The sequence below is a fragment of the Silurus aristotelis genome, assembly GCF_946808225.1.
Source record: "Silurus aristotelis genome assembly, chromosome: 12".
NCBI classification, from domain to species: domain Eukaryota; kingdom Metazoa; phylum Chordata; class Actinopteri; order Siluriformes; family Siluridae; genus Silurus; species Silurus aristotelis.
In genome coordinates, this window is record NC_139585.1 from 23,230,576 (window position 1) to 23,248,448 (window position 17,873).

Below are 17,873 nucleotides of genomic sequence, written 5' to 3' on the forward strand. Positions count from 1 at the left end.
GACTCGTTTGTTTTTCGTTTTCTTTTTTTTGACACCATTTCCAGTGTTTTTGTTGCTAACAGTAATCCTACTCCTATGGATCCTACTGGGCTTTTTGTCAGACCAGATATCAGACACTAAATATTTCACCCAAATGACATTATACCACTATAGCGGTAATTTGCTGAAAGTGTGGAGACACACATTCATAACCTGGTGCTCAAACTGAGCAGGGTTATAATGAGGTACAGTGCAAATCTGTGTGAAATTAATACAACAGCACAATACAGTGAACTACAAGCATGTAGTGAACAATATGGCATGTAAATGCTGCCTGGTAAAAGTGTGCAAAACGTGATGTACATTATATGGCCTGTAGTCTAAAAGAGGAGGTTCAACAACCCATATATTTATATAATATATGTATTGGCTAGTTATGGTATTTTCCCCCTAAAATCTTGTTTTCAGAACATGGCAGTAAGGATTTGGTTAGACCTCGGTGTTGGATGAGGGGGTCCATCTTGTGTTTTAGTTCATCTGAAACATTTTTAGCACTGTTCAGGACACTCCAGAATTTCCAACCTGGGCACACCATGTCTTCATTGGAGCTGGCTTTGTGCACAGGCATTGTCAGGCTCCTAGGTCAACTGAATAGAAATTTCAATGCTACAACCTTCAACATACACCGGCATCATCATATGACCAACAAACTAAAATGCACTGTGTTCACCATTTTATCAAAACCTAGCATTAACTTCATCAGCAGTTTGAGCTGCAGTTGCTGGTCTGTTGGATCGGATAACATGGACCAGCCTTCGATCCCCATCTGCATCAATGAGCTTCGCTCGCCCATGACCCTGTAACCGGTTCATCACCGTTCCTTTCTTGGACCACTTTTGATAGATTCTGATCACTGCAGACCCGGAACAGCCCACAAGAGCTCTGACTCAGTCGTCTAGACATCACAATTTGACCCTTTTCAAACTCGTTCAAATCCTTACGCTCGCCAATTTTTCCTGCTTTGAACACGTCAACTTTGAGGACAAAATGCTCACTTGCTTCCTAATATACCTCACCCACTAACAGGTGCAACGATGAAGAGATAATCAGTGTTATTCAATTCACCGGTGGTAATGTTATAATGTGAAAATGTTATGCCTGATCGGTGTAGGTGTGTCTGTAGCAACAGCTCGATGAAACAACCACATATAAGTATAATAGGCCATATAGTGCATTAATTTATTAGACATACGCTATCTTGTGCTTCTAGTAAATGTAGTTTTAATGCACTGCCTGTCGTTAAATATTAAAGGGACTTAGGGGGAAAAACGCATCAACCAGGGAGTGAACATATTCAAAGCAATTAAGTACTGTTGCTACCAAAACACCAGTGTGAGCGGGGGGGTGGGTTATATATCCTTAATCATCTATAAAGCTTCCTGTGACTTACATTTTTGTGCATTAAATTAAAAAAAATTTTACATTTTGGAAAAGTAATGAAATTGTGTAGCCATTGACACAATGAGAGAAAATGTTCCCAATGTTTACCTCTAGATGGCGACAGAGAGCCGCAGTCTATTCTTGCTGAATGCACCACTTTCTAAACGTGATGCTCCCAAAAGTTTTGTGGTTTAAACTTTTCCTTCCTATACATCTTGAGTCCGTACGCAAAAAATTACAATGTCATTTTAGCATTCACTAATCAGGTTTTCTTCTCAGGTTCATGATTAGAGCGTGTATATATATATAAATATATATAGTGTTGAATTAGTGTCAATCCCTCCACACCCTTATCCCTCCCAATGTCCAGCCCTTCAGCTTTAGTTCTTCACTGTGCAAGCAAAAGTGAGGACTTCAAGCCAAACAGGCAGGATGACAAGATGAAATATTAAAATTATCTCAATAAAAACACCTGCAGATTCGTTGTTGGATTGCTATCTTGACGTGCAGCAGTCATGTTGAGGGTCCTGGTTGAGTCTGCTTCAGGTCTTCCTAAGAAGAAGCTCGGCAGTCCGGACCCTATCACATCAGTGGTGTTTAAAGGTATGCAAGAACAGGGTGTCTACTGTGTACAGGACTAAACCTAGGGAATGCTAAAGATTACACATATCTATGCCTATAATAAAATGCATATACCTGTAAATATACAGAGGAGCTGCGTTTATTAAACTCTCTCTTTGTGTTCATAAGTCCTATAGAGATCTAATTACCTACAGATTACAGGAGTAAGTTACACTTTGTTTTTGGGATCTTATTGAATATTTGTTAGTTCATATGCATTACATTACAACAACTCAGACTACTATGTATACACTGTTACATACCCTGCATTAATTTGACTGTTTTTATTAATTTTTTTATTGTCCTAGTTTTTATAGTTTTACAGATTTATAGCACCTGCACACCAAATTCCTTTTACATGCAACTCATGAAATGTGGCAATAAAGCAGATTCTGATTAATTTCCAATTGATTGTTTGATAAATGACCTCTGTACTTGCTTGCGTTTACATTTATGGCATTCAGCAGAGTTCTAATTTCTGCAACTCAGGTTTAAGGGCCTTGCTCAAGGGCCCAACAGTGGCCTCTTTGTGGTGGTGCTGAGATTTGAACCAACAGCCTTCTTAGTAGAAGTCTATCAACTTAAAGAGTCGATCAACTTGATAAGCACAAATTAATATATGATGTAGAGGTTGAACAAGTAGTTTTGAGAATTTCATTTCTGATCTGAGAATCGCTCCAAAGCAACAAAGAAAATCTGTAAACCCGTTGTCAGAATCTGTCGAGCTTATATTTCTGTTCAACTAATTATTATTTTTATTTTTTTGTAAATGTGACTTGAATGTCACTAATGAAGGCGAGTAAACGGCATCAGATCAACTAATGATCAACTAGTTCTCTAAAAATAGGTCAAAGGTGAATCTTGTGAACCTTGAGTTGTATACAGACAGAGCAAAACAGAATTATAAATTCAGAAAATAGACAAACAACTAAAAAATGAATGAACATGTACAGTACAGTAAAAGTGTGAATCCTGTCCAGTCTCATGCAATCAATCTAAATCGATAGATAGATAGATAGATAGATAGATAGATAGATAGATAGATAGATAGATAGATAGAGAGAGAGAGAGAGAGAGAGAGAGAGAGAGAGAGAGAGAGAGAGAGAGAGAGACAGCCAGGTCTAGATAGATGGATGGATGGATGGATGGATGGATGCAGCCAGGTCTAGATAGATAGATAAATAGATAGATAGATAGATAGATAGATAGATAGATAGATAGATAGATAGATAGATAGATAGATAGATAGATAGATAGATAGATAGACCTGCATACACATTGCATGCACTTATGTAAATTGTGGTGTTTATAGTTTATGCACGTGTTTATAGTTTACTCAACCTAATTGAACACCCTGCTATTTTGCAAGTTCTCCCACTTAGAAATCATGGAGGGGTCTGAAATTGTCATCGTAGGTGCATGTCCACTGTGAGAGACATAATCTAAAAAAATAAATCCAGAAATCACAATATATTATTTTTTAATTATTTATTTGTATGCAATGTTAATATTTGGTACAGTAGCCTTTGTTTGCAATTACAGTGGTCAAACGTTTCCTGTAGTTTTTCCCCAGGTTTGCACACACTGCAGGAGGGATTTTGGCCCACTCCTCCACACAGATCTTCTCTAGATCAGTCAGGTTTCTGGCCTGTCGCTGAGAAACACGGAGTTTGAGCTCCCTTTCAAAGATTCTTTATTGGGTTTAGGTCTGGAGACTGGCTAGGCCACGCCAGAACCTTGATATGCTTCTTACAGAGCCACTCCTTGGTTATCCTGGCTGTGTGCTTCGGGTCATTGTCATGTTGGAAGACCCAGCCTCGACCCATTTTCAATGCTCTAACTGAGGGAAGGAGGTTGTTCTTTAAAATCTCGCAATACATGGCCCCGGTCATCCTCTCCATAATACAGTGCAGTCGCCCTGTCCCATGTGCAGAAAAACACCCCCAAAGCATGATGCTACCACCCCCATGCTTCACAGTAGGGATGGTGTTCTTGGGATGGTACTCATCATTCTTCTTCCTCCAAACACGTTTAGTGGAATTATGACCCAAAAGTTCTATTTTGGTCTCATCTGACCACATGACTTTCTCCCATGACTCCTCTGGATCATCCAAATGGTCATTGGCAAACTTAAGACGTGCCTGGACATCTGCTGGTTTAAGCAGGGGAACCTTCCGTGCCATGCATGATTTCAAACCATGACGTCTTATTGTATTACCAACAGTAACCTTGGAAACGGTGGTCCCAGCTCTTTTCAGGTCATTGACCAGCTCCTCCCGTGTAGTTCTGGGCTGATTTCTCACCTTCCTTAGGATCATTGAGACCCCACGAGGTGAGATCTTGCATAGAGCCCCAGTCTGAGGGAGATTGACAGTCATGTTTAGCTTCTTCCATTTTCTAATGATTGCTCCAACAGTGGACCTTTTTTCACCAAGCTGCTTGGCAATTTCCCCGTAGCCCTTTCCAGCCTTGTGGAGGTGTACAATTTTGTCTCTAGTGTCTTTGGACAGCCCTTTGGTCTTGGCCATGTTAGTAGTTGGATTCTTACTGATTGTATGGGGTGGACAGGTGTCTTTATGCAGCTAACGACCTCAAACAGGTGCATCTAATTTAGGATAATAAATGTAGTGGAGGTGGACATTTAAAAGGCAGACTATCAGGTCTTTGAAGGTCAGAATTCTAGCTGATAGACAGGTGTTCAAATACTTATTTGCAGCTGTATCATACAAATAAATAGTTTAAAAATCATATATTGTGATTTCTGGATATTTTTTTTTAGATTATGTCTCTCACAGTGGACATGCACCTACGATGACAATTTCAGACCCCTCCATGATTTCTAAGTGGGAGAACTTGCAAAATAGCAGGGTGTTCAAATACTTATTTTCCTCACTGTAGATAGATAGATAGATAGATAGATAGATAGATAGATAGATAGATAGATAGATAGATAGATAGATAGATAGATAGATAGATAGATAGATGCAGTCAGGTCTAGATAGATAGATAGATAGATAGATAGATAGATAGATAGAGAGAGAGAGAGAGAGAGAGAGAGAGAGAGAGAGAGAGACCTGCATACACATTGCATGCACTTATGTAAATTGTGGTGTTTATAGTTTATGCACGTGTTTATAGTTTACTCAACCTAATTGTTTTTTTATTTTTAGGTGAAACAAAGAAAACTCGGTCAATCAGCAATGAAATTAATCCTGTCTGGAAAGAGGTAGGAGTGTACCAACGGACACTTGTTTTGTTTCTTAGATTAATAAGTGTATATCAATAGTTGATTATAGTTTATCAAATATTTACCTGTAGCTTATGTATTTGCTGTGGCACACAACATCAAGTTAAGAAACAGTTCTTTTAAATTTTTTTTATTTTGTCCAATACAAACCTTTCTGTATTTTAACACAAAACAAACTGATCTAAAGGCTCTTTATTTCCACCCCAGACTCTGGAATTTGACTTAAAAGGTTCCCCTCTTGACTCCTCTTCATTCATTGATGTGATTGTAAAAGACTTTGAGACCGTTGGAAAAGACAAGTAAGTTCTTTACTTCACTGCACAGGTGTAAACATCTGTATATATGATAGGAATGTAAATGTAATTGTAATTCTGATACATCTTTATCATTTTTGCTAACATATGGATCAAGGCTTGTTAAAGCAAATATAATTTTTTTTTTTCATAGGAATAGATATTATATTGTCTGTAGACAATATAGAGCCTGAGGTTTATATGCCTGTACTTTGTAAACATAAACACCCCAACCAGAAGGAGAATAGGTAGAAAAGGTCAAATAACAATAGGGTGCATATACACATTTGGTGCTTGGATAATAATAATAATAATAATAATAATAATAATAATAATAATAATAATAATAATAATAATTTATATCAGCGATATAGTCAATTCTCACAAAACCCTGCATTCTGAAGGTAACTTGTTTTACTTAGAATCTTTATTAATATATAACACATATTTAAAGTCTCCCAACCAGAGAAAAAAGATTAGGGTTTACCAGAAACAATAAAAAATTCATCCTATGGACTTCTTATGGAAAAAATATCTGATGGACATATGGGATATAAAAAGTGAGGGAAAGAGTAGAAAAAGAGTGTGGTAAAAAACAAAGGAAGGAACTGCTCATGACCTGAATTGTACCATTCTGATGGTGTGGAGGTGTATGACTTCTAATAAAACTTCACTCCCATAATGATGATAAAAATTCTCATTATAATAACAAGCATTTAAAAAAAAAAAAGACGCAAACTGACCAAATACTAATAAAATATAGATTACAAATGAATTATTGTACTTTAGAGCATTGCTTGAGGCTGAATTGATTTGGTTTTGCAAATTTGCTCAAGCCATGGTGAAGCTAAACATAAGTGGTGGATGCTAATCACAATATTTTATATATTCGTTCTTGGTTTTCCTGGAGGACAGCTTCTGGATTTAACCAATAATTTGAGAAACCCCAAAAGGCAAAATATAAAGCTTTTAATTGTTTTAATTACAAATCAATGGCAGGAAATATGCATTAATTAAATATACTGTAGATCTCTATCTACTTTGACCATCCTGGATCTGTGTATTAGCTTGTTATAAATCCCGCTGCATCAGATATAAAAGAGAACCAAATAATTATTTTTCAAAACCAAATGAACCATTTTCATGTGTTAATGTTTTATGTGATGGATTTTATATCAACCATTGAAATGATTATTATGATTTTATCTTCATGTACAACGGTAAACACACAAATTGAGGCACAGGAAAGTTTCAGGAGTGTATTTGTTTATGCTAATTCTAGCTAGTTTTCGACAATTTGACAATTTGGGCCTGACCTGATTTTTTTTTTGGCCCAGTATTGTATAATCACGTGTGGCTGTGGGTTGTGTTTTTGAGCACATAAACATTATAGGTGTTCTGCAAGCTGTGTAGGTGTAAACAAATAATTCCTCTCAGTAGCCATACTGACAGACACTGAGGTGACAGTTCCCTTTCATTTCTTTTCTTTGCTTTGCTTTTCTCATCATTTTTTTTATCTATTATTTCATTTATCTCTAAATAATCTTCAATTACCTTTAAAAAATTAAATGGTCAATTTGCTGAGTAAGCTTTGTTATGTGTTTCATTCACATTTTGTTTCATTTGTTTTCTGGATTTTATTGGTTATATGAATTTGAAAAGAAACCTACATTATTCCAGCGATTCTGTCAACTGTGATACTTAACAAGATGGTACTGTATTGCCATTAAGTCAGAATTACAAGAGTAGCAGAAGTGTAAAATACAGTGCATTTTATTCAACTCTAGACATGTACTTAATTTGCAACCTATTCTCTGTATTTGTGTAATAGATATACATAGATTTTCAGATTAGAAAAACAAGCGATCATTTAGTTGTTCTTGGTGTCTTCGGATAAGTCTTAAGACCACAGTGTTCTCCCCAGAAAGTCAGTCGTCACACCCACAGAGCCAGGTTGAGACTTGTTGTGTAATGCTGTTAGACGAGAGGGGAGAAGTAACACATTACTACTGGATTAGGGAGCTACTTTTTTAACAGAAAGAATTTAGAAAGGATCAGGAATATGATGGCATGCATTCACATTAGTTCTGGGATCTTGTTGATTTTGCATTTGCAAAAAAATCTGTCATATTTTTCTTCATGATAACACTTGAGGAGATTTCTAAATGTTCATGTTATGTCTGCTATGGACGTCTAGTAGAGTCTTTGTAGAGGGTATATGTTTACAAGAAAATATAAAGAGTCACAGAAAAGTTTTTTTTGTGTTTTACAACCAAAGAAAATAAAATAGAATTATTCAAGTGTCTATTTCATTTGCGAATGCTCACACAGTGTGTATTGGGGGTGTGGTTTCTGTGTATTTACATTTTGCAAAATACAACAATAATCATAATCATAATCATTTTAATATTTCATCCATGCTAGTTTTATGACTTTTTCTTTTTCTTTTAAGAATATTGTGGGTTATATAAAAATTTAATTAAATTAGCACTAAAATGAGCACTTTCCAGGTTTGCTTTATAGAACTCAAGAGTTATATTTTTTATTAAGTTTGTAATCTGGCATATCAGTGTAGATTTATTCATTGCTAGAGACTCAAAGCACTTCTGTACGTCGCCCTGGATAATGGCGTCTGCTAAATGCCGCAAATGTAAATATACAATTTAGGAGATAAATTGTTTCAGTAGTTGTCCTGGTTCAGTCTTTCGTGTGGTTGAATTTTTGTGTAGGGTATGTCTTGGATTCTGCCAGTTTAGATTCATTAAGGCTGACCCATTCGTGTGCAACACTACAGTATGTGGACAAAATGTTGGGACACCTGACTCTCCCAGCAAGATGTGGCTTTTTGCAAAACTGTTGGGAACTGTTGAGAACCTCAACCTAAACTAGGAGACTCAAACTGTTCCATCATGACAATACCCTTGTGCACAAAGCCACCTCCATGGAGGTTTGCTTTACATGGGTTGGAGATCTTGAGCTATAGAGCTCTGAACCCTACTGAACACCTCTGGGATGAAGGGGAACAGTGAGTGTACCCCAGGCCTTTTCACCTCACCTACATCAGTACGTGAACTTTACTATCACCCTTGTGTCTGAATGAGCACAAACCTCCACAAGCACACTCCAAAATCTACATCTTTTCAGAAGAGTGGTTATTATAACAAAATGTAGACTAAATATGAAATTAGATGCTCAAAAAGCATCTTATGGTCAGGTTTCCACAAGCTTTTGTCCATATTGTATTTTTCAGTAACCACTGAAGGTGTTTGTGGCAGTAGGTATTAAAGTATAATGGGATTTTTTGTTTGGTTGAGCTCTCTTGAATGAGGTAAAAAAAAAAAAGGGCGTATTTAATTACCAGTAGAAAACCTGCTAGTTGAATTGACTTACATTGTGAGTACAATCTTGTGGACATGTGAACTTCGCTTCAATATACTTAGTTAAATTTCCATGCTTTTCTTGAGTAAATCTCACTTTATCATTATTTCTTTTCAATATTGAATATGATTGGATAAGAGCTTTATGCACTTACCTAAGAATAGTTTTTAGAGTCAGTCAAGGTTTTAAATCGACAAATTTTGACATAAAACTAAGTTTGTTCTCCTGCTGCTTTTTTCACAGCGAGTTCTAGTTCCTGTGTGTAGTGCGTGTTAAATATCAAGTTAATCCTCTGTTTGTTTAGGACGTTTGTGTTTTATGTTGAAGTAAGATTAGTCAATGTGTGTGTAGTCTCAGGGTGGAACAGAATAATAGTAAGCATACAGTGTAAGAGGAAAAGAGGAAAGAGTTAGCGCTGTGTTGATTATCCAATCAAATGAGAGAAAGAGACACCACCCAAATAATGTTAAAATGCAGTAGTATGGTGCAAAGATAAGTGTTCACTGCCCAACTTATGTGTTTTCGGAAAACACTGTGCCTGTTTGTAACCCACTGGGAAAAGCTTTCCATAGTGTTTCATAATACAATACGTTATTGTTCGTTGTGCAGTTAGCATGGGTCAGTTTCCCTATCAGAAAGAGTCGTTAGAGAATCTTGACTTCCTACGTGCCCAAACATTTCCAACTTTCCTGCAGCTGTAACTGTTTCCATGCTGTACTGTGCATCCCTCAATTAAGCAGAGGAAGGAGTAAAACACGACAGGGCACGCTGTTATTCTGCGATTGGGGGTGTAAAAAAGTGAGCCTTTCCATTTAGGGCACATCCACATTAAGTCTTTCATTCTTACTATCCCACAAAAGTTTGCAGGTGGATGCAATTGATGACTTAACCAAAGAATGATTCGGGTTGATTTATTTATTTATTATCTGTGTTTGTAGAAGAACAAAAAAAACCCAAAGAGTATGAGTAAAAGAAGAGCTTTGGGTGGATGTTTCATGACATAAAAATCATAGTTCACCAATAGGTTAAAGCTATGATTTTTATGTCATTAAACATTTATTCAAAGTTCTTCTTTGTTTTTTTCTCTTTCTTGAGGTTATGAAATCAAAATTCAGAAAATAATATCACTGACAAAGCTCTTGAACTGGAGAATCCTTCAACAAATCTCCTTAACATAAAAGCTGTTTTAGGTTTTAGGCAGATGTGAAAAGTGTTAATAGTTTATTTTAATCAATTATCAAAATGTAAAGTAAAGGAAAAAAAAGAAAAATCCAATTAAAATCAATATTTTGTGTGACCACCCTTTGCCTGCGAAACACAATCAATTCATCTAGTTACATTTGCACATAGTTTTTTTGCACTTCTTGATGGTATAGCATGATGGATAAAGATCTTCCTGTATTTCTCACCATTGAGGACACCATTAACTCTGAACAAATCTTTTGCCTGCAGACACTCATTATTGTACCGCTTGTTTTTTGCTACAGCCAAATATCTACCGATTTTATCAGGCCGAAGCACCTGCTGCTATTTTTCTGCACCCCTATGTTTCGCATAATTCAGTTGCTTAGCCTTGTTTCCATGTCACATGTTTGGCTTTTTGGCCACAATTCTTCCAGAAAGAGCACTTCTGGCCAGAAGACAGTAAATGTGTGTTTCACGGGTCCACTGGGTTTCCTCCAGTTTTTTGCTGATGGCACTGCTTCCAAAGTACAGTTAGCAAGATTTGTCTTTTATCTGCTGCATTAAGTTTCCTTGGTCGACCACTGCACCTACGGTCCTCAACACTGCCCATTTCTTTGTGCTTCTTCAAAATAGCTTGAGCCTGCTTTGAAATCTTTACATAGGAAAGACCTTGCTGATGCTGTAGATCTACATTATGTCTTGTTGTGCTCAGTCTTGCCATGGTGTATAACCTTTGTCATGAAACTGTCTTCCCAAACTTCACTTTAGTAGCTGAGTCTGGCTGTTCCTCACCCAGTTTTAAACCTCCTACACAGCTGTTTCTGTTTTATTTAATGTCTAAGTTTTAACCTACCTCTGAAATTGAGGTGCTCATTAGCACCTGCTTGGTATAATTGGTTAATCATACACCTGATCCTGCAAAATCCTTGACTTTCTATACAATGTGTGCAGAAGTCAAAAGAAAAGGGTGGTCACACCAGATATTGATTTGATTTAGATTTTTCATCTGTTCGCTCACTTTACATTTTTTTAAATATCACATGTCCTTGAGGGTTGAATGTATACTATAATATTGACAAAATATTAATACATGACATAGGCATGAATTTCTTCTTCTTTTGGCTTCTCCCATTAGGGGTCACCACAGTGGATCATCCGTCTCCATACCCCCCTGTCCTCTACATTTGCCTCTTTAGACCCAACTACCTGCATGTCTTCCTTTACCACATCCATAAACCTCCTCCTTGGTCTTCCTCTTTTTCTCCTTCCTGGTGGCTCCATTCTCAGCATTCTCCTACCGATATACCCCATATCTCCAGGCTCTTCTCAACCTGCTCCCTACTTTTACCACAAATAACAATATCTGACATGTGCATGAATTAAAGCCTGCTATTAAATGTACAAATGGAACCTTTGTAACTGCTGCTGGTGCAGAAAGTGAACCAACAACCTTCTGAAAAATCATAAACATTTTGCATTAATATGTTAACATAAAAAACCACGGGTGATGGCCAGTTTGGCAGAACAGGTGACCAGAAATTGCCTCAGGATCAGTGACTGAATCATAAGCATGCAACCAGGAATTTGATTAATATATAGTGTTTGTTCTTGAGGGTGCAGTCCAGGCTTTTGCACACATTGATATGGAAAATGTCATTTATCGCTCCAGTAAGATTTTTATTTAGTTGCAGATAAAGAATTGAAGTTGTTCCGCACTTCATAGTGGCTTTCTTCCCTCTCTGTTGTCGCCTGTGCTTAGACATATTTCAAACTTTTTATTGTGATAGATTATTTTTTTCATAAAGTTTAGCTTCCAAGAGCAAATTCTAAATATTTCAGTTATCATAAAACATAAATCTCAAACCCTCTCAACAGAGTTGTAGGCTGATTTATCCTAAATTTGTAATCTAGCGTACCAGTGTAGATTTATTCATTGATGAAGCACTGAGGGCGTCTGCTAAATGAAGCAATAGTAAATGTAAATGTTTTACACACTGGAAATAATTATAAATATGCTAGTTTACTATAAAAAAATAACATTATTACATTATAGTGTTTAACATAACAACAACTTTCTTTACTGTCTAAGTTTCAAACCAACAAAACACATGCCAGAGGAGTTTAATAAATATTAGCCATAGCAAGGCAAACAATTAATTAAAATGTATGCTTAAGTCAGTTTTGCATGTTAATATCCGCATCATGTAGGTTTAGTATAAGTCAGCACTCCCAGAGCGCACATAATATTCCTTGGCAAACATTCTCTCTCCACAGCAAGTGCAATGACGATGGTTTGGATGAAAGCCTGTATGTCCCCAGATGAGTGTTTGCAATGGGTGGAGGTTTCCTCATTGACTCTTTGAGTAAAACACCACAAAGCACATAAGGCATTATTTTTTATTTTTTTAGGAAGTCAGGTTTCAGTTATACCCAACTTTGCTTTTGCTACAGGTCGTACTCCAATTCTTGGTTTTAATGGAGTGTAAAGAATGCAAATCTCAGTTTCCTTTGGCGTCCAAGTCCGGAGCTTTCAGCAGAATGCTAGGCGTTTCCTCTCTACATAAGTAACACAGTGCTTGGGCTGGAACATTGCCTGGTCTTGTTAGGCAGAGCGGCAGGAAATCACTGAATCAATTCAGTCAAATAAAAAGTTTAAATAAAGAGGAGCAAACAAAGTTTCAACAAAACTAATTATTTTGTGTATGAGCACCTTCGGTAATAAAACCGTTTCTGATTCTATTGTAAAAAATGTAAATGCATCGCATTTATTGATCATGACATGCTTGTCAAAAAATCTGATGGAAAATCTGGTAAAAAAATGGTAATCTGACTTTTTCTTACAGGTTTATTGGCTCGGCAAAAGTCTACTTGAAAGATCTAGCAAGTGGTCAAGTGAAGTCACTCGATTCAAAAAATGTGGCTTTAGTCAATGACAGTGGACAAAATATTGGAGTAAGTGTTTATTTGTGTATACCTTTCTGACACCTGCTTACAAGTGACTGTTTTTCTTCCTTGTTGTGTTCATAAATACAGTTTAACTGTGTTCTTTATGCTGAAAAAAGCACAAATGTTTAACCAGAAAGCTATGATTTAATAAAATCTCATGCATATTATACATGTGATTGGTATGCAGAGGCTGCCAGAAGTTTGTTTGGTTTTTGAGAGACATGCATGTTTCTTTTTTCTTCTATGCAACAACATATTTTTTGACCAAACAAATATAAATGTACAGATATTAAACTTTGATTTTATTGAAAAATTCCTTCCTTGGCTGAAATACTTTGTAATGCCTCTTGTAAAACTTGTCAAAGGTGTTCTTCACTGGTTGGATATTTCTTTCTGATCTTGTGATCCAGTTCATCCCAGAGCAGTTCAATAAGATTCAGGTGCAGTGACTGGGCAGGTCATTCCATGATAGATAACACTCAGACTGACTGTATTCTCTCTAAATAATGTTTACAGAGCTTGGAGGTATGTTTCAGGGCATTATTTTGCTGTATGGTGAAGTCGGATCCAGTTTTTTGCAGCCCAGACGGAATTGCATGGTGTGAATTGAAGTATGGAATAGTAGCCATGTTGGTTCAGTATTCCTTTCACCCAGAATATGTCTCCAACCTTCCCTGCTCCAAAATAAGTTTCAAACTCCATGTTTGTCTATAGGTATAAGGCAGTCTTCTAACATCTTCTCTCTTGTTCTCCATCTAATATTAGTTCTTCAGTTAGCATGAAAAATTTCCAATTTGGATTCATCTGTCCACAGAAAAATCTTTCCAGTCATTCACTGTCCAATTCTTGTCTGTTTTTGCCTTTCTACCCAGTTTGTTGCATATAAAAAGAGGAAAAATCCATGTGTGTCTCAAAACCATTAAACTATTGATAGACCCTGTAGAATTCCAGTAATGTTTCTAATCTTTAAACCGATTGTCTCTAATTGTAGGCAACGGTTGATCTGGTCATTGGTTATGAACCTCCAGCTAACTCTCCTCCAAACCCAAATGATCAGCAGGATGGCGGTGTGGCAGGAAACGCAGGTATGTGTTAATTCAGTCGGTTTGGAATCTGTTTTTGTCCTTCTATAAACTATCTATATATTGGTACTGATATATATACCCAAATAAAAAAATGATAAAAAAAATTATAAGGATAGATCTTGGGATGCTCGACCACTTTTTGTCCACAGCAGCTTTTATTCTCAGTGGAATGCCACTGAACTAGTTTTCCAACATTATCCATTCATTGAAGCAAACCCAATATCATATTACAAACATACTGTATTTTATTGTAGGTGACAATAAAGTTGGTCAGATTTACTAGGTGCTTTTAATCCTATTGACACAAATGTCTGATAGAACAGATGATAATTAATGGTTTTAGCTCCCAAGATACACTACTGTATATGGGCAAAAGTTTGTGGACACCTGACCAGAGGTAGGAAGTAACGAAGTCCAAATACTTTGTTACTGTGCTTTTGTAGATTTTTCTGATATCAGAATCTTTTTACTTTCACTCATTAAATGTTTTACACAAATATCTGTACTTCTTACATTTTAAAAACAGGCTCGTTACTTTAGTTTTAATCTATTTGGTGATATTTTTCTTCTCATTGAGCTCTGTTTTCAGCCCATTGACCTCTTTCTGATAAAAGTGATAACAGTTTGAGGAAAAACCACATCTGGCTGTAAAATCAAATGTTCCAGTATTTATTTACATAGAGTGTATGTAACTATAGATGCAGAAAACCTACTGATTACAAAATTACTCATATAGAAAAATGTCTGCAATTAAACCTGATGATTGCTTCATATTTATTTTGCCTTTTTTAAAGAACAGTCAGGAAAAGTCCATTTCATTAGAAAATATATATTTTGAATGAAGCGAGATCAACTCATATACCAAGTGCAGAAAGAAACAACAACACACTACGAAGTAAACAGTACAAATACAACAAGCACAAGCAATGGAAGAATAAATACAAAGGCCGACAGTGTTGTATGCAATGAAAACAGGTGATCAGGTAATTGAGTGGGTATGATTCGAATTTCTGGAAGGCGGAAGGTTGGACACAGTGAGTGATAGTATCATAGCCCTGGTTTTATTCTGCTAAAGCTGAAGTATTAAAATATATCTGAAATATGCAGTTTAATTAAATTTGTACTGCACATTTCATAATGATTTACAGAAATGAATAGATTCTGATTATACATTTTAAATGAATCAATTTATCCTTACAAGTTTGCTCTAACGAGTAGCCAGATTCGAAAGAGGTAAGGAAAAGGTCAGTGAGACAACATAAGGAAAAAACCTTGAGGGTGGACCAGACTTACAGGGGAACATCTGGAGCAATTGTTTAACCTGGAAATTCATTATCGTTCCAATGTCTATGCTGCTGAAGTTATTAACTGTCACTGATGGAGACTTGAGAGTAAGCGGTTTTCTGGCATTATAACTGCAGTCTGAAGTCTTTATTGCATTAATGCTGCAGTGAAGGATGTGTTGTATTGAAACTGTATGGTCTAAACAATTTTAATTGTTTGAGGAATCTCACCACGTGGCCTTCTCTGTAGTTGCCAGTACATATAACACTTGTTTTATTGTTAATGTAGTGTAAATAATGCGTGTTTTTGCTCAGGTGGTGCTGATGGCGATGAGAATGTCACTGATATGGGAGGGTCTCCTATTCAGCCAGGACAAAAAGCTCAGTGGAAGACCAGAAAACAGAGGCCTTTATCTAACAAACCGCAGGACTTCCAGGTACAGTGGCTTTTAAACCATGCCTAAGAAAGGACCTTATTCATCAATCAGTGCTATTTAACTTTAATACTCCTTCATTTCCTTGAGTCTATTTCCAAATGAAAAGGAATGAATAAACATGGACGTGCTTTTTTTAGTGATGCAATTTTGCTTCTATGATCAAAGATCCGAGTTCGGATCATCGAGGGTCGCCAGTTGCCCGGAAACAACATCAAGCCTGTGGTGAAAATACATGTTTGTGGAGAGACTCATAGAACTCGCATCAAGAGAGGAAATAACCCATTTTTCGATGAGGTAACGATTGATATGATGTCGTTAGGATGTACCTAAACACTCAAGTGTACTCTTCTTTTTGTCAAAGGTCTCATATATATAAAATAATACTTTTGTTTTTTGGTTTGTTTTTGCAGATGTTCTTCTACAATGTCAACATGCTGCCATCAGACCTTTTCGATCAACACATCAGCATTCGAGTTAGTAGAAACAATTTAGGAACATTGGAATGTGCTGATATAAAAACTTCATATTATATTCAATGAAGTTTATTATGTTGTTGGGTTGCCTTTAAAACCATTATCCTCCGTGTGTCATCAAATTGTAAATGTCATTTAGTTTCTTCAGAAGACACATATATGCGCAAATTCTGCCATGTCTATGAAAAAAAAATTATATTATGGCACAGAATGTAATGTATTGTCAGTACCAGCCTAATCATTGAACGTTTTCTCCATACGTTACTTTGCTTTAGTCTTTTAAGTATTTAAATGGCATTCTATATGTTGGGTTAATTGTTTGCGTATTATAAATGGAGATTATTTTACTATACTATATGTAAAAGCTGTTCTCGGCTGCTGCAGGTGTACAACTCTTCATCACTGAGAGCGGACAGTTTAATGGGAGAATTTAAGGTACTTCATATACACTTACAGTCACTACCTCCAGCCATGACAGAGCGAATGATTTGTTCTGTGACATTAACGTTCGTTTGTTTTGTTCTCCTGAATGTCTCAGGTCGATGTCGGCTACGTCTACGATGAACCAGGTACTTTTCCCGAAATTCGCCATTGCAGCTCGATTTACAGTTATGCTCAATTAACATTGTGTGTGCTTTGTATGGTCAACTTTGTACAGCTCACTGTGTCATGAGGAAATGGCTGCTTTTAAATGACCCAGATGACTCAAGCTCTGGAGCAAGAGGCTATCTGAAAGTCAGCATGTTCATTGTGGGAACCGGAGACGATCCCCCGGTATGCATTTAGTCCAATTATTTCAAACACAAAATAGATAAAACTATAACGGGTAACACAGGAACACAAATACTGTAGTCGCATGCCAAGATGCTCGTTAGGCCCCCTGAGTGGGACGAATTGACTTGTATCGGTGCCTAATTGGATAGGTGGAGAAGAGAGAGCAAGACAATGATAATGATGATGTTGAGAGCAACCTTCTCCTGCCAGCTGGAGTCGTACTGAGATGGGCTACGCTGCAGCTCAAAGTGTTTCGTGCCGAGGACGTCCCCCAAAGTAAGCCAGAATCTCACAAAGCACCATCAAACAAGCCAATATTTCTGTGCATCCCACAGTGTTCTAATGCCTGTAACGGGACACGTCTGGATCACACCTGATTCACAAACGTGCTTGATGTCTTACAGTACATTACCCAGCCATTTGATTTAGTCCAGTTTTTAAAATACGGAATTATTCACAAAAGGTGTGCTGTTATAGACCAAACCAAACAAATGAGTGATTTTCCATTTATTTCCATGTATTAAAGAACTTTAAAATCTGTATATATTCCATTTTTTTGTGTAGCTATAATCATCAGCTTCATTTTTCCATTATCTTTAAGTAAACTAGACAAAAAAATGACAGCTTTAATTTCCTGGCTGCAACAAAATACTGACACTAGAGACTCCTTCCAAAAAATGTGAAATAAACATCTCACAGAAAGCTTCACCATATCGCTTTCATAAAGAAAAT

The 17,873-nt window shown here is 36.7% G+C and overlaps 1 protein-coding gene across 6 annotated transcripts in view; it reads left to right on the forward strand.

Moving 5' to 3' along the window:
• Positions 1–1,742: 1,742 nt before the first annotated feature.
• myof (myoferlin) overlaps positions 1,743–17,873 on the forward strand; it is a 35,385-nt gene continuing 19,254 nt past the window's right edge. For all 6 annotated transcript variants that reach the window (XM_083556879.1, XM_083556878.1, XM_083556877.1 and 3 more), the window contains exons 1-12: positions 1,743–2,022; positions 5,211–5,266; positions 5,495–5,586; positions 12,987–13,095; positions 14,081–14,174; positions 15,773–15,894; positions 16,060–16,188; positions 16,305–16,367; positions 16,752–16,802; positions 16,906–16,936; positions 17,026–17,141; positions 17,291–17,417. In XM_083556879.1, the coding sequence (XP_083413005.1) occupies positions 1,935–2,022; positions 5,211–5,266; positions 5,495–5,586; positions 12,987–13,095; positions 14,081–14,174; positions 15,773–15,894; positions 16,060–16,188; positions 16,305–16,367; positions 16,752–16,802; positions 16,906–16,936; positions 17,026–17,141; positions 17,291–17,417 (1,078 nt within the window). In that variant the 5' untranslated portion in view covers positions 1,743–1,934. The remainder of the gene's footprint in view (positions 2,023–5,210; positions 5,267–5,494; positions 5,587–12,986; positions 13,096–14,080; positions 14,175–15,772; positions 15,895–16,059; positions 16,189–16,304; positions 16,368–16,751; positions 16,803–16,905; positions 16,937–17,025; positions 17,142–17,290; positions 17,418–17,873) is intronic.